Source organism: Mus musculus, chromosome 12 (assembly GCF_000001635.26).
Source record: "Mus musculus strain C57BL/6J chromosome 12, GRCm38.p6 C57BL/6J".
NCBI classification, from domain to species: domain Eukaryota; kingdom Metazoa; phylum Chordata; class Mammalia; order Rodentia; family Muridae; genus Mus; species Mus musculus.
Window position 1 is genome coordinate 78369889 of NC_000078.6, and position 18287 is coordinate 78388175.

The 18287-nt window shown below is 37.6% G+C and overlaps 1 protein-coding gene across 22 annotated transcripts in view; it reads left to right on the forward strand.

The window, feature by feature from the left end:
* Gphn (gephyrin) overlaps positions 1-18287 on the forward strand; it is a 467448-nt gene that overhangs the window by 152564 nt on the left and 296597 nt on the right. For all 22 annotated transcript variants that reach the window (XM_006515899.4, XM_017315079.2, XM_006515903.4 and 19 more), the window contains exon 3: positions 6472-6529. In XM_006515899.4, coding sequence (XP_006515962.1) covers positions 6472-6529 — 58 coding nt within the window. The remainder of the gene's footprint in view (positions 1-6471; positions 6530-18287) is intronic.

Sequence of the window (18287 nt, forward strand, 5' to 3'; positions counted from 1 at the left end):
TTCCCTTGGGTTTTCTGAATTGCTTCTGTTTACTGAATATTTTCTTTTTTTTTTTTGTATTCTTTTTTTTGTATTCTTTTATTTATTTATTTATTTATTTATTTATTTATTTATTTTTATTACATATTTTCCTCAATTACATTTCCAATGCTATCCCAAAAGCCCCCATACCCCCCCCACTTCCCTACCCACTCACTCCCATATTTTTTGGCCCTGGCGTTCCCCTGTACTGGGGCATATAGAGTTTGCGTGTCCAATGGGCCTCTCTTTCCAGTGATGGCCAACTAGGCCATCTTTTGATACATATGCAGCTAGAGTCAAGAGCTCCGGGATACTGGTTAGTTCATAATGTTGTTCCACCTATAGGGTTGCAGATCCCTTTAGCTCCTTGGGTACTTTCTCTAGCTCCTCCATTGGGAGCCCTGTGATCCATCCAATAGCTGACTGTGAGCATCCACTTCTGTGTTTGCTAGGCCCCGGCATAGTCTCACAAGAGACAGCTACATCTGGGTCCTTTCGATAAAATCTTGCTAGTGTATGCAATGGTGTCAGCGTTTGGAAGCTGATTATGGGGTGGATCCCTGGATATGGCAGTCTCTGCATGGTCCATCCTTTCATCTCAGCTCCAAACTTTGTCTCTGTAACATGCAGTTTTTTAATCACAATTGCTCTGTAGTAAAGCTTTACGTCAGGCATGGTGATTCCACAAGAGGTTCTTTTATCCTTGAGAAGAGTTTTTGCTATCCTAGGTTTTTTGTTATTCCAGATGAATTTGCAGATTGCTCCTTCTAATTCGATGAAGAATTGAGTTGAAATTTTGATGGGGATTGCATTGAATCTGTAGATTGCTTTTGGCAAGATAGCCATTTTTACAATGTTGATCCTGCCAATCCATGAGCATGGGAGATCTTTCCATCTTCTGAGATCTTCTTTAATTTCTTTCTTCAGAGACTTGAAGTTTTTATCATACAGATCTTTCACTTCCTTAGTTAGAGTAATGCCAAGATATTTTATATTGTTTGTGACTATTGAGAAGGGTGTTGTTTCCCTGATTTCTTTATCAGCCTGTTTATTCTTTGTGTAGAGAAAGGCCATTGACTTGTTTGAGTTAATTTTATATCCAGCTACTTCACTGAAGCTGTTTATCAGGTTTAGGAGTTCTCTGGTGGAATTTTTAGGCTCACTTATATATACTATCATATCATCTGCAAAAAGTGATATTTTGACTTCCTCTTTTCCAATTTGTATCCCCTTGATCTCCTTTTGTTGTCGAATTGCTCTGGCTAATACTTCAAGTACTATGTTGAAGAGATAGGGAGAAAGTGGGCAGCCGTGTCTAGTCCCTAATTTTAATGGGATTTCTTCCAGCTTCTCACCATTTACATTGATGTTGGCTACTGGTTTGCTGTAGATTGCTTTTATCTTGGTTAGGTATGGGCCTTGAATTCCTGACCTTTCCAAGACTTTTATCATGAATGGTTGTTGGATCTTGTCAAATGCTTTTTCTGCATCTAACGAGATGATCATGTGGTTTTTGTCTTTGAGTTTGTTTATATAATGAATTACACTGATGGATTTTCGTATATTAAACCATCCCTGCATCCCTGGAATGAAACCTACTTGGTCAGGATAGATGATTGCTTTAATGTGTTCTTGGATTCGGTTAGCAAGAATTTTATTGAGTATTTTTGCATCGATATTCATAAGAGAAATTGGTCTGAAGTTTTCTATCTTTGTTGGATCTTTCTGTGGTTTAGGTATCAGAGTAATTGTGGCTTCATAAAATGTGTTGGGTAGAGTACCTTCTACTTCTATATTGTGAAATAGTTTGTGCAGAACTGGAATTAGATCTTCTTTGAAGGTCTGATAGAACTCTGCACTAAACCCGTCTGGTCCTAGGCTTTTTTTGGCTGGGAGACTATTAATAACTGCTTCTATATCTTTAGGGGATATGGGACTGTTTAGATGGTCAACTTGATCCTGATTCAACTTTGGTACCTGGTATCTGTCCAGAAATTTGTCCATTTCGCCAGGTTTTCCAGTTTTGTTGAGTATAGCCTTTTGTAGAAGGATCTGATGGTGTTTTGGATTTCTTCAGGATCTGTTGTTATGTCTCCCTTTTCATTTCTGATTTTGTTAATTAGGATTTTGTCCCTGTGCCCTCTAGTGAGTTTAGCTAAGCGTTTATCTATCTTGTTGATTTTCTCAAAGAACCAACTCCTCGTTTGGTTAATTCTTGGAATAGTTCTTCTTGTTTGATTTCACCCTTGAGTTTGATTATTTCCTGCCGTCTACTCCTCTTGGGTGAATTTGCTTCCTTTTTTTCTAGAGCTTTTAGATGTGCTGTCAAGCTGCTAGTATGTGCTCTCTCCAGTTTCTTCTTGGAGGCACTCAGAGCTATGAGTTTCCCTCTTAGAAATGCTTTCATTGTGTCCCATAGGTTTGGGTACGTTGTGGCTTCATTTTCATTAAACTCTAAAAAGTCTTTAATTTCTTTCTTTATTCCTTCCTTGACCAAGGTATCATTGAGAAGAGTGTTGTTCAGTTTCCACGTGAATGTTGGCTTTCCATTATTTATGTTGTTATTGAAGATCAGCCTTAGGCCATGGTGGTCTGATAGGATACATGGGACAATTTCAATATTTTTGTATCTGTTGAGGCCTGTTTTGTGACCAATTATATGGTCAGTTTTGGAGAAGGTCCCGTGAGGTTCTGAGAAGAAGGTATATCCTTTTGTTGTAGGATAAAATGTTCTGTAGATATCTGTCAGGTCCATTTGTTTCATAACTTCTGTTAGTTTCACTGTGTCCCTGTTTAGTTTCTGTTTCCACGATCTGTCCATTGATGAAAGTGGTGTGTTGAAGTCTCCCACTATTATGGTGTGAGGTGCAATGTGTGCTTTGAGCTTTACTAAAGTGTCTTTAATGAATGTGGCTGCCCTTGCATTTGGAGCGTAGATATTCAGAATTGATAGTTCGTCTTGGAGGATTTTACCTTTGCTGAGTATGAAGTGTCCCTCCTTGTCTTTTTTGATAACTTTGGGTTGGAAGTCAATTTTCTCCGATATTAGAATGGCTACTCCAGCTTGTTTCTTCAGACCATTTGCTTGGAAAATTGTTTTCCAGCCTTTCACTCTGAGGTAGTGTCTGTCTTTTTCCCTGAGATGGGTTTCCTGTAAGCAGCAGAATGTTGGGTCCTGTTTGTGTAGCCAGTCTGTTAGTCTATGTCTTTTTATTGGGGAATTGAGTCCATTGATATTAAGAGATATTAAGGAAAAGTCATTGTTGCTTCCTTTTATTTTTGTTGTTAGAGTTGGCATTCTGTTCTTGTGGCTGTCTTCTTTTTGGTTTGTTGAGGGATTACTTTCTTGCTTGTTCTAGGGCGTGATTTCTGTCCTTGTATTGCTTCTTTTCTGTTATTATCCTTTGAAGGGCTGGATTCGTGGAAAGATATTGTGTGAATTTGGTTTTTTCGTGGAATACTTTGGTTTCTCCATCTGTGGTAATTGAGAGTTTGGCCGGGTATAGTAACCTGGGTTGGCATTTGTATTCTCTTAGTGTCTGTATAACATCTATCCAGGCTCTTCTGGCTTTCATAGTCTCTGGTGAAAAGTCTGGTGTAATTCTGATAGACCTGCCTTTATATGTTACTTGACCTTTCTCCCTTACTGCTTTTAATATTCTATCTTTATTTAGTGCATTTGTTGTTCTGATCATTATGTGTCGGGAGGAATTTCTTTTCTGGTCCAGTCTATTTGGATTTCTGTAGGCTTCTTGTATGATCATGGGCATCTCTTTCTTTATGTTTGGGGAGTTTTCTTCTATTTTGTTGAAGATATTTGCTGGCCCTTTAAGTTGAAAGTCTTCATTCTCAACAACTCGTATTATCCATAGGTTTGGTCTTCTCATTGTGTCCTGGATTTCCTGGACGTTTTCAGTTAGGATCCTTTTGCATTTTGTATTTTCTCTGATTGTTGTGCCGATGTTCTCTATGGAATCTTCTGCACCTGAGATTCTCTCTTCCATTTCTTGTATTCTGTTGCTGATGCTCGCATCTATGGTTCCAGATCTCTTTCCTAGGGTTTCTATCTTCAGCGTTGCCTCGGTTTGGGTTTTTTTTATTGTGTCTACTTCCCTTTTTAGTTCTAGTATGGTTTTGTTCATTTCCATCACCTGTTTGGATGTGTTTTACTGTTTTTCTTTAAGGACTTCTAACTGTTTGGTTGTGTTTTCCTGTTTTTCTTTAAGGGCCTGTAACTCTTTAGCAGTGCTCTCCTGTATTTCTTTAAGTGAGTTATGAAAGTCCTTCTTGATGTCCTCTACCATCATCATGAGAAATGTTTTTAAATCTGGGTCTAGATTTTCGCTTGTGTTGGGGTGCCCAGGACTAGGTGGGGTGGGAGTGCTGCGTTCTGACGATGGTGAGTGGTCTTGATTTCTGTTAGTAGGATTCTTATGTTTGCCTTTCGCCATCTGGTAATCTGTGAAGCTAGCTGTTATAGTTGTCTCTGGTTAGAGCTTGTTCCTCAGGTGACTCTGTTAGCCTCTATAAGCAGACCTGGGAGGCTAGCTCTCTCCTTAGTTTCAGTGGGCAGAGTATTCTCTGCAGGCAAGCTCTCTTCTTGCAGGGAAGGTACCCAGATATCTGGTGTTCGAACCTGCCTCCTGGCAGAAGTTGTGTTCCACTCACCAGAGGTCTTTGGAACCCGTGGGGAATCCTGTGTGGGCCCTTGCGGGTGTCGGGCGACTCCGCTGGCAAGCCATATTCGAATATTTTCCTCTAACATTTACAGTGTCCATTCTCCTTTCTGTGTTTGTTAAAAATTGTTTTTAACAAGTTGTTCTTATAGTTGCGCTATCATTTCATTAGTATAATATATATATACATATGTATTTATGTATGTATGTATGTATGTATGTATGTATGTATAAGTGTTATTGCCATACAGGTTTCTTTTTATTGTTTGCTTTCCTTTTTAAAAAATGAGATTTCTTTATGTAGCCCTTGCTGTCCTTAAACTATATAGACTAGGCTGGCCTCAAACTCAGAGATCCACCTGCCTCTGTCTTCTGAGTACTAGGATTAAAGGTCTGTGCCCCCATGCCTAGCTTGTCTATTGGGTTTTAGTCCCATTGAGACCATTAAATCATATATAGTGCTTAACATGCCTTCCTTTTTCCTCTTTTCTTTAGAAATAATTTTCTTTTTTGGTAATTTCATCCATATATACAATGTTATGTGATTTTATTTATCCCCTTCCATTACTCTTTGTCAGCTCCCTTCTTCCATAAGCTATGCTATTACAGAAAATTGCACCTTTTCTCTAGCAGCAAATAGCAGGTAGTAGCTCCTAAGAATGGAATGGGGCTTTGTGAGCACCTTTCTCCTCCATGACAGATAATTGCAGGGTCCAATCTCATGCAAACATTCATTCCAGACTGCAACAGCCATGTTATATCTGGTTTGTCTCACCTTCTCAATGGTCAAACCATTCCCTTTGGTTTGAAGTTAAATAAATACTTAATTGGAGAGTTATCTTCCTATATCTTTCGAGGAGCAGATTCAAGTATCTAAGGTACTGTTAACATTAAACATGAGAAAAATGAATTGTTTCTGTAAAGAGGATTGCAGTTGATCATACCAATGTGGCTTTGTATTTGTGTTCCATTGTCAACCATTTTTACTATAGCATCTTTGAATCATGTTAATAACAATTTGGAATTGTTTTTATAATCTATTCCATTTTACTGATTATTTCATGTGTTGACTTTAATTAACTGCTTAACTGTTAAGAATTCTTTAAAAACCTGTTAGAAATCTAACTTTATAATGAAGATGTCTTTAAAACTTTCTATTTTGAAATATTTTAAACTTGCAGATTAGGGCTCAAACTGTGTGTAATTTGCAGGATTATTTTTCTGTTTCCCTTTGATAATGCTGGACACATCTCTAAGACTCTATTTAAAAATATATGTCAAGATCAGTATTTGTTCATTATTTGTGATAGTTGTTCTACACTGATGTAAGATGATAATTATTGGGAAAACTACGAAGTAGGGCTTAGAGCAGGATATGTTCACCTCACTTTTTGTTCAAGTTTTGGAAACCTTAAGCTATTCCAAGAAATCGAGTTTATTTATTTAACAAATGTAAATGGGTTTACTCTTGGTTCTTGATATATGTTGTGACAGAGTCCAGCAATAAATGTAGCAGCTTTAGCATTATTAAAGCCATCAATAATGGAAGTTTAATTCAGAATGAAAAGCCAATGAAATGCTTCTTCTCTTGGTAGTCATTTGTTGCCTGTTTTTTCTAAACTAATGAATGAAAAATGAAATAAAAATGTTTTCCCCCATGACTATTGATGTGGGTCTTGGGAGATTTGTGGTGGTACTCTAATGCTAATGCAATATATCAGTCATGGGCTTTTACCCTGTTGCTGGTTTTAAGAGTATATTCTTCTAATTTCAGGTTGGGTGGGACTATATCGGCATACAAGATAGTACCAGATGAAATAGAAGAAATCAAGGTATAGTATGAAATTTTCATGCCTACAAAGGCTTAGCACTTTAATTGCAAGGTGTGGAAAAAAATTGTTAGTTCTTAAATATTGAATCAAACATTAATCTCCTATTTACTCAGAGTTAAAAATACATTCATATTACAGAAGCTCCATCAAATTTTATATACTGTTTACAATACCGTTCTGGGAAAAATTTAAGGGGAATATAAAAGAAACCCTTCCTATGTGATTTGTTGAAAATAAAAGATAGTATTATGTATAAGCATTAATATACTTAATGGATTATTTTTTTATTTAAATTTTTTACGTAGTCACTTTACATACAGTTCACTGCCCTTCTCTCAGTCATCTCCCCACAATCCTTGCCCCATTCCTCACTCCTTTTCTCCTCTAAGCAGGTGGAAGCCCTTTGGGTATCCCTCCACCTTGGCATTTCATGTCTCTGTGAGGCTAGTAACTTCCTCTTCCAATGAGGCTAGACAATGCAACCCAGGTAGAAGAGCATATTCTACATGTAGACTTTTGAGGTAGCCTCCCTACCAGTTATAAGTAATATTAGTCTTGTTGGTATTTCCTTGTTCTTTTTTAAATATAAATATCAATTTCAATTGAAATCAGTGTTTCAGTGAATCAAGAATTAACATTACTTTTTAAAAAGAACAATACAATTTCTATCTTTACATTGTTACTAAATCTTATAACAATAAGTTGCCTTTGTCCAAAAGCAATTTACCAAATCTTGAAATCTGAACTTACTGTTTCATAAATAAAGCCTGACAGTTAGTAGTAGTAGTCAAAGATAAGCAATTACATCCCTGTACCTATACTAAATCTTCAGTTCCCTTTTTATGACCTTTGGTTAATTATTTTACAACCTCTTATAATGTGCTCTGAGTTAGAGATGTCTGCTTGCTATCGCAGAAGCAATTAACTCATGACACTTGAAAACTGGCAGAGTTCTCATTGCAGTTTTGACATTAGAAAGAACCTAAGAGCAGTCCTATTATAAAAGAGCTTAATAATTACTAATATAATTTTAGAAATTATTATAGGATCATCATAAAGAATTAAGAAATCTTTTATTTGTCTTTATGGCATCATTACAAGATAGTATATCTTTGTTGTTTTGCAGAGATCTTCTCAAAAGGATCAGCTAATATTTAGTGATTGATGTATATATTTAGCAATAAAAGGTAAAGCATATTAATAGCAGGAATCTTCCTAAGGTGAAATTCTTCTCAGCATTGTCTAGAGAAGCAATTCCATCATTAACTTTGAGTACATATTGGAACCATTTCAGGAAGATTACCTGCTAGTTTTTAACTTCTTGATGGCTCCTAGCACAACTTGAAAAATTTTATGCTGCAATAACATTATGTGAGCTAAAGATATAGCATAGAGTACGGGCACACTAGAAGCAATATATTTGTAGTTACGTAATTTATAGAAAAGCTGACTCTTTGCAAAGTGTTTTACTTTTTGTTAAGTTTTTATTTTGTTTTGTTTGTTTTAGAATTATATGTTATATCAAGAGGTTCCTTAAAATGAACAACTTTTACCTGATATGAAATTTGATTGTTATACCAAATGAATGATTTTATATCAAAAATACTTTTGAATTTGTGCATTGAGGCATACAATTTTTTAAATGTATTGGTAGAAACACTTAAAACTTATTTCTTCAGCATTTAATATTACCAATAGCATTTTTAACTGAAATCAAGTAATATTTTTGGTGGAGTTTTTACTGTTTTTGACAAAGAACCAAGTAATTTATTTTATTTTTATTTATTTGTTTTGGTTTTTCTTTTCTTTCCTTTTGTTGTTGTTGTTGTTGTTGTTTTCCAACAAAGGGTTTCTGTGTGTAGCCCTGGCTGTCCTAGAACTCACTCTGTAGATCAGGCTGGCCTCAAACTCAGAAATCCGCCTGTCTCTGCCTCCCTAGTGCTGGGATTAAAGATGTACACCACCACTGTCCGGCTTGGTTTTTCAATACTAGATTTCTTTGTGTAATAGAGCTGGTTGTCCTGGACCTTGCTTTGTTAGACCAAGCTGGCCTTCAGTTCACAGAGCTCCACCTGACCCTGCCTCCCTTGTGCTGGGATTAAAGCAGTGTGATACCATGCCCAGCTAAAGCCAAGTAATCTTAAATTATCAAAAGTCTATGATGTAGCTTAAGCTTGATGTGCTCTTTTTAATGTACCATGTAAATAAATACATATATATTTAGGAATATAATGAATGTTAGGCAATACTCTACTCCACCTCTTCAAAAAAACTAGACTAGAAACCTTGAAAAAACTGGAAAGACAAAGCAAATGACACAAGTCATTGTCAAAACTGGGTACCATCTTATCCCACTGTTGATATTAAATAGAGGGAGATGCTAAGACCAAGGATAGGGAATTGCTAAATCAAATATGAATATGGTTTAATAAATCACATAGCTATTAGTACATTATTTTTCATGTATGCTGATCTTCAGTGTAATCTGGACAGGATGTTAAAGAAGCTTTTAACCTGTAATCACTAATAGGCAAAGAAGGCTTCTGTGGATTCTCTCATAAGCTTTTTCTCTAGCTGGAGGATAAAGACCAGATTGGCCTAAGAGTATAGAAAAACAGTTCAACACTCTTCACTTGTTTCTAACTAAATCTTGAAGAAAAAAAAGTCAGTTAACCCTTTATTTTGCAGATCCCCATAGAGATCTTATTTTCCATCTGAACCCCTCCACCCTTGTCCATAGACATTCAGAAACAGCATGACTGAACAAGACAATGCAAAGTGAAGCTAATTATTGTCATCTTAACTTTTTCCTTTTTTATGTCAGTGATGCTAATTGAAAGGCCACTCTTCATTCCTTCACCTTATCAATAATAATCCTGTGTGAATGATACCACACAGGATCAGTTAATCAACTCTTCCCCTATCCTTGGTCTTAGCATCTCCCTCTATTTAATATCAACAGTGGGATAAGATGGTACCCAGTTTTGACAAGAAAGTCTTTTTCGGTCGAAGAGGGAAAATGAACCTACCTCCCAGTATGAATCAGCATTTCTTTTTTGTCAGGGTGTTATCAGTGTAACCAGCAAGATAGTGAACACATATATCCATGTGGTCTCTAACCTACTCCACAACATTGGGTATATTTACTAAAGTAAATATTATCATGAACTCTCAGATGCTGAGTGTAAAATGTCTTTTTTCTACCAAGAAGCAAGAAAATAGTCATCAGACAACAAATCGAATATGAATCAAATGCTGATATTATTTACTAAGAATTTGTAAGATTGTATCTTCTAGATATAACAGGAAAATTACATATCTCAACAATATGGCTGCCTAAATAAAACCTAAACAATGATACTAGTCAGCATGGCCAATGTAGATGGGGGGAATCTCTTTGGACTCACTCCTAAATGAAGACCTAATGATAATTAACAATTTCTGAGAAAGGGAAAATTAATCTTCCACAGGGAAGAGACCGCCGAATTGATTATCCAGTACCAAATGGTCAGCCCCAAAACATTTACATACAAGCAACACTGAATAGATTCATCTGGTTGTAATTGTATATTTATTCATTTGTATATACATTCTTGACAATTTAAAAACCGGTGAATTTGAGAGGAAGCAGAGAAAGTGTGACTGGTCAGAGATAAGAAAGAAGGGAAATTATATACTAATAAGTTTAAATTAACCATAAAGAAAAAATTAATTAAAAATTTTAAACTATTATAAAAATGATATCATATATAATTCTGAATTCTGATCAAAACAAATGTGATACCTTCTGAAAATGAAAAAGTTACAAAAAGAATCCAAATAGAAATTATAAAACTGAAAGCTAAAGACATAAAAAAAATGCAGATGGAAAAAAAGGGCAGTCATTGTATCTGGAGAAACTGCTAAGTTCTCAATAATGGACTCACTCTTAATTGTATACATTGACAGAAACCAAAGCTGTGTAAGCCTCTATGTCCTGAAAGGAAAGATAAAATCCCTTTTTGGACAGAAGTCCAGTCTTTCTCACCTTAGTGTTCTTTCTTATTTCACCAAGGTTACCTTGTGAAAAATGTTCATCTGCAGCAAGAGTGTCTGTTTTTACATAGAGGTTTTCTCTTACATTCCTGCTAGTGTGTCAGTCTATTTCATAACAGAACAAGTTACAGGTTTACTTGCAAGTTCTCAATATTCCAGGAAGGCCAGAGTGAATTTCCTTATGAATCTTTTGTGCATCTGCCTTAGAACTCTAACTAGTCAATAGTCAGTTGTTTTGGTTGGGCTCCATGACCTGCCATACTTGGCATTTTTTTAATGTTAATTTTTTTTATTAGATATTTTCTTAATTGACATTTCAAATGCTATCCTGAAAGTCCACTATACCCTCCCCCAACCTTGCTCCCCAACCCATCCAGTCCCACATCCTGGCCCTGGCATTCCCTTGTACTAGGGCATATAATCTTCACAAGACCAAGGGCTCTCCTCCCATTCATTGATTGCTGACTAGGCCATCCTCTGCTACATATGCAACTAGAGACACAAGCTTTGTGGGGTACTGGTTAGTTCATATTGTTGTTCCTCCTATAGGGTTGCAGACCAGCATGTTTTATCAGAGTGTAGTTCTCATTCAAACACTAATGTCTTCCCATCCATTGGCTAGTGAGGGAATACATTCCAGTTCTTTTTGTTGTGCTTTAGAGTCCAGTGGTAGTACTTTCTTTGCAGCTGTTCAGCTTGTGTGCAAAGCAGGGCAGACAGACACAGCACAAAATAATTCATGAAAAATCATGGTGTACAGGCAGGTTTGATTTCATGCTGCAGTTGGTTTGCAGGTTTTAGATGCTGTTTGCTTCACAGTAGGGTATTGTTGTTGCTTATATTGTGCTCCTTATATTTAATCCCCTCTGGGTCCTCAGTTAAGCTCTTTGATTTGTCCTCCTCTAGTTTGTTCACAATGTGTTTGCTGCTTGAATCACATCTTCAAAATATGGCTTTTAAAATTATCAGCGTTTTCATAAAACACACAACTTTGGTAAATAGAACATATATTTTAAATGCAAAAGGGAGGTATCTAAAGTATATGGCAGATTATATGGTAAAATAGCTCATAGATCCTATTTACGTAATTTTTAGTTAGTAATAGATAATAGGCACTTCACATGTACTATTTTAAAAATGTTGGGAGATGGCAGTAAATCATTTAGCCTAATATGCACTGTTACCTAATTTAAAGAGCAAAAGCCATAACTGAAATAGTAAGTCACAGCAATACCCCTCCTGGGCATATACCCAGAAGATGTTCCAACTGGTAATAAGGACACATGCTCCACTATGTTCATAGCAGCCTTATTTATAATAGCCAGAAGCTGGAAAGAACCCAGATGTCCCTCAACAGAGGAATGGACACAGAAAATGTGGTACATTTACACAACGGAGTACTACTCAGCTATTAAAAACAATGAATTTATGAAATTCTTGGGCAAATGGATGGATCTGGAGGATGTCATCCTGAGTGACATAACCTAATCACAAAAGATGTCACTTGATATGTACTCACTGATAAGTGGATGCTAGCCCAGAAACTTAAAATACCCAAGATACAATTTGCAAATCTCAAGAAAATCAAGAAGAAGGAAGACCAACATGTGGATACTTCATTCCTCCTAGCATAGGGAACAAAATACCCATGGAAGGAGTTATAGAGACAAAGTTTGGAGCAAAGACGAAAGAATGGACCATCCACTTTAATTATATAAATGGTACATTCCCATTGGAACCAGACCTGTGCCATCTTGGGCGGGAACTCAGTAGAGGGTCCCAAGGTCCCCAGAGGACACCCCATGCTGCAGGCGCCCTAGCACACCTGGGATCTTGAGATCACTGGTGAGTGGAATGCAACATCTGTTCGAAAAGACCTGAAGGGTCTGGTCTTGTGCCAGCAGGAACAAAGGAAACACGCCCAACCAGCTGCTGGGGTTTGTTCAGGTCGGTGCCAGCCCCGAGCCATCTTAGGCTTGAACTCAGCAGGCCCTAGAACACCCAGGATTTGGGGATCACTGAGACTAGTCTACACAGGAGAGCACATGGGCAGCAGAAGCAACAGAGCTTCTTAGACAGGGTCCCTTTGGGCCTTCATTCTCAGGCAAGAGGCAGAGCTGAGACACAGACTGCTGGACACCTTCCCTGCCAGAGGAGAGTCAGCCTCCAGGGAGGGCTCTGACCCCAGGACTCAAGAGGTAGATCTGAGCTCCAGACTTTTGTGCACCTTCCCTAAAAGAGGAGAGCTTGCCTGCAGAGAGTGCTCTGACCACTGGGACTCAGGAGAGAGTTGGACTCCCAAGAGTGCTGGCAGAGGCTAAAGAATCACAGGAGGAACAAGTTCCAGCCAGAGGCAGCTACAACATCTAACAACAGAGATTACCAGATGGCTAAAGGCAAACTTAAGGATCTTACTACCAGAAACCAAGACCACTCAGCATCATCAGAACCCAGCACTCCCACCACAGCGAGTCCTGGATACCCCAACACAACTGAAAAGCAAGATTTAAAACAGGATTTAAAATCATATCTCATTATGCTGGTAGAGGATTTTAAGAAGGACTTTAATAACTCACTTAAATACAGGAGACCACTGCTAAACATGTAGAAGTCCTTAAAGAATTACAGGAAAACACTGCTAAACAGGTAGAAGTCTTTAAAGAGGAAACACAAAATCCCTTAAAGAATTACAGGAAAACAAAACCAAACAGGTGATGGAATTGAACAAAAGCATCCAAGATCTAAAAATGGAAGTAGAAAAAAATGAAGAAAACCCAAAGGGAGACGACTCTGGAGATAGAAACCCTGGGAAAGAAATCAAGAATCATAGATGCGAGCATCAGCAAGAGAATACAAAAGATGGAAAAGAGAATCTCAGCTGCAGAAGATCCCATAGAGAACATAGACACAACACTCAAAAGAAATGCAAAATGCAAAGAGATCCTAACCCAATTCATTCAGGAAATCCAGGACACAATAAGAAGACCAAACCTAAGGATAATAGGTATAGATGAGACTGAAGGTTTTCAACTTAAGGGCCAGTAAATGTCTTCAACAAAATTATAGAAGAAAAGTTCTCTCACCTAAAGAAAGAGATGCCCATGAACATGCAAGACACCTACAGAACTCAAGATAGACTGGGCCAGAAAAGTAATTCCTTCACATAATAATCAGAACAACAAATACACTAAATAAAAATAGAATATTAAAAGCAGTAAGGGGAAAAGGTCAAATAACATATAAAGGCAGACCTAGTAGAAGTACACCAGACTTCTCACCAGAGACTATGAAAGCCAGAAGACCCTGGACAGATGTTATACAGACCCTAAGAGAACACAAATGGCAGCCCAGGCTACTATACCCAGCAAAACTCAATTACCATAGATGGAGAAACCAAAGTATTCCATGACAAAACCAAATTCACATAGTATCTTTCCTCGAATCCAGCCCTTCAAAGGATAATAAAGGTAAAACACCAACACAAGGATGGAAACTACACCCTAGAAAAAGCAAGAAAGAAATCCTTCAACAAACCTAAAAGAAGACTGCTGCAAGAACAGAATCCCAACTCTAACATCAAAAATAACAGGAAGCAACAATTACTTTTCCTTAATAACTCTTAATATCAATGAACTCAATTCTCAAATTAAAAGACATAGACAAACAGACTGGCTACATAAACAGGGCCCAACATTTTGCTGCTTACAGGAAACCCACCTCAGGGGAAAAGACAGACACTACCTCAGAGTGAAAGGCTAGAAAACAATTTTCCAAGCAAATGGTCTGAAGAAACAAGCTGGAATAGCCATTCTAATATCGAATAAAATCGACTTCCAACCCAAAGCTATCAAAAAAGACAAGGAGGATACTCATCAAAGGTAAAAATCTTCCAAGATGAACTCTTAATTCTGAATATCTATGCTCCAAATGCAAGGGCATCCACATTCATTAAAGAAACTATAGTAAAGCTCAAAGCACACACTGTACCTCACGCAATAATAGTAGGAGACTTCAACACCCAACTCTCATCAATGGACAGATCCTTGAAAGAGAAACTAAACAGAGAAACATTGAAACTAACAGAAGTTCTGAAACAAATGGATTCAACAGGTATCTACAGAACATTTTATAAAAAAAAAAAAAAAAAGGATATACCTATTTCTCAGTACCTCATGGCACCTTCTCCAAAATTGACCATATAATTGATCACAAAACAGACCTCAACAAATACAAAAATATTGAAATTATCCTATGCATCCTATCAGATCACCACAGATTAAGGCTGATCTTCAATAACAACATAAATAATAGAAAGCCAACATTCATTTGGAAGCTGAACAACACTCTACTCAATGATACCTTGGTCAAGGAAGAAATAAAGAAATTAAAGACTTTTTAGAGTTTAATGAAAATGAAGCCACAACATACCCAAACTTATGAGACACAATGAAAGCAGTCCTAAAAGGAAATCTCATAGCTCTGAGTGCCTCCAAAAAGAAACTGGAAAGAGTATACACGAGCAGCCTGACAGCACACCTAGAAGCTCTAGAAATAAAGGAAGCAAATTCATCCAAGAGGAGTAGACTTCAGGAAATAATCAAACTCAAGGCTGAAATCAACCCTGTTTCAAGTGGAAACAAAAAGAACTATTCAAAGATCAACCAAACCAGGAGCTGGTTCTTTGAGAAAGTCAGCAAGGTAGATAAACCCTTAGCCAGACTATCTAGAGGGCACAGGGACAGTATCCTTCTTAACAAAATTAGAAATGAAAAGGGAGACCTAACAACAGAACATGAGGAAATCCAGAACATCATCAGATCCTACTACAAAAGTCTATACTCAACAAAACTAGAAAACCTGGATGAAATGGACAAATTTCTAGACACATACCAGATACCAAAATTAAATCAGGATCAGATTAATGACCTAAACAGTCCCATATCCCCCAAAGAAATAGAAGCAGTCATTACTAGTCTCCCAACCAAAAAAAAAAAGCACAGGACTAGATGGGTTTAATGCAGAGTTCTATCAGACCTTCAAAGAAGACATAGTTCCAATTCTCCCCAAACTATTCCACAAAACAGAAACAGAAGGTACTCTACCCAGTTCATTCTATGAAGCCGCAATTACTCTGATACTTAAACACCACAAAGAAAGAGAACTTCAGACCAATTTCCCTTATTAATATCGATGCAAAATTCTGAATAAAATTCTCAAAAACAGAATCCAAGAAGACATCAAAATGATCATCTATCATGACCAAGTAGGTTTCATTCCAGGGATACAGAGATGGTTTACTATACAGAAATCCACCAACGTAATCCACTATATAAAGAAACTCAAAGACAAAAACCACATGATCATCTCATTAGATGCTGAGAAAACATTTGACAAAATCCAACACCCTTTCACGATAAAAGTCTTGGAAATATCAGGAATTCAAAGCCCATACATACACATAATAAAAGCAATATACAGCAAACCAATAGGCAACATCAAACTAAGTGGAGAGAAACTTGAAGCAATCTGACTAAAATCAGGGACTAGGCAAGGCTGCCCACTTTCTTTCTACATATTCAATATAGTACTTGAAGTCCTAGCCAGAGCAACTAGACAACAAAAGGAGATCAAGGGGATACAAATTGGAAAGGAAGAAGTCAAAATATCACTATTTGCAGATCATTTGATAGTGTATATACAAGTGACCCCAAAATTCCACCAGAGAACTCTTAAACCAGCTTCAGTGCAGTAGCTGGATATAAAATTAACTCAAATCAGTGGCCTTTCTCTACACAAAGGATATACAGGTTGAGAAAGAAATTAGGGAAACAACACCCTTCACAATAGTCACAAGTAATAGAAAATACCTTGTTGTGACTCAAACTAAGGAAGTGAAAGATCTATATGATAAAAACTTAAAAGTCTCTGCAGAATGAAATCAAAGAAGATCTCAGAAGATGGAAAGATCTCCCATGCTCATGGATTGGCAGGATTAATATAGTCAAAATGTCTATCCTGAAAGCACTCTACAGATTCAATGCAATCCCTATCAAAATTCCAACTCAATTCTTCACTGAGTTAAAAATGGCAATCTTACAGCATAAGCCATTGCTGTTCTGTTCAGGAATTTTTCCCCTGTGCCCATATCTTCGAGGCTTTCCCACAGTTTCTCCTCTATAAGTTTCAGTGTCTCTGGTTTTATGTGGAGTTGTTGGTGGGATTGCAAGCTGGAACAACCACTCTGGAAATCAGTCTGGCAGTTCCTCAGAAAACTGGGCATAGTACTACCGGAAGATCCAGCAATTCCTCTCCTGCGCATATACCCAGAAGATGTCCCAATTGGTAATAAGGACACATGTTCCACTATGTTCTTAGCAGTCTTATTTATAATAGCCAGAAGCTAGAAAGGACCCAGATGACCCTCAACAGAAAAATGGATACAGAAAATGTGGTACATTTACACAATGGAGTACTCCTCAGCTATTAAAAACAATGGATTTATGAAATTCTTAGGCAAATTGATGGATCAGGAGGATATCATCCTTAGTGAGGTAATCCAATCACAATAGAACACACATGATATGCAGTCACTGATAAGCTGATATTAGCCCAGAAACTTAAAATATCCAAGATACAATTTGCAAAACACATGAAACTCTAGAAGAAGGGAGACCAAAGTGTGGATTCTTCACTCCTTCTTAGAATGGGGAATAAAATATCCGTGGAAGGCGTTACAGAGACAAAGTTCGGAGCTGAGACAGAAGGAGGGACCATTCAGAGACTGCCCCACCCAGGGATCCATCCCATATACAACCACCAAACCCAGACGGTATTGCATATGCCAGAAAGATTTTGCTGACAGGACCTTGATATAGCTCTGTTTGTGAGGTTATGCCAGTGCCTGGCAAAGATAGAAGTGGATGCTCACAGTCATCTATTGGATGGAACACAGGGCCCCTAATGAAGGAGCTAGAGAAAGTACCCAAGGAGTTAAAGGGGTCTGCAACTCTATAGGAGGAACAACAATGTGAACTAATCAGAACCCCCCAGATCTGTGTCTCTAGTTGCATATGTAGCAGAGGATGGCCTACTTGGCCATCACTGGGAGGAGAGACCCTGGGTCTTGCAAAGATTATAATGCCCTAGTACAAGGAAATGCCAGGGCCAGGTAGCAGGAGTGGGTGGGTTGAGGAACAGGGTGGGGAGAGGGTATAGGTGGCTTTGGGGATAGCATTTGAAATGTAAATGAAGAAAATATCCAATAATATATATATGTAAAAAAGATAATAATATTAACGGTTATTTCTTCCATTTACATGGTGTGTACTGGCTAGTTTTGTGTCAACTTGACACAGCTGGAATTATCACAGAGAAAGGAGCTTCAGTTGAGGAAATGCCTCCATGAGATCCAACTGTAAGGCATTTTCTCAATTAGTGATCAAGGGGGAAAGGCCCCTTGTGGGTGGGACCATCTCTGTGCTGGTAGTCTTGGGTTCTATAAGAGAGCAGGCTGAGCAAGCTAGTAAAGAACATCCCTCCATGGCCTCTGCATCAGCTCCTGCCTTCTGACCTGCTTGAGTTCCAGTCCTGACTTTCTTTGGTGATAACAGCAGTATGGAATTGTAAGCTGAGTAAACCCTTTCCTCCCCAACTTGCTTCTTGGTCATGATGTTTGTGCAGGAATATATATACACATGGTGTATATATATAATTCATTTATTTG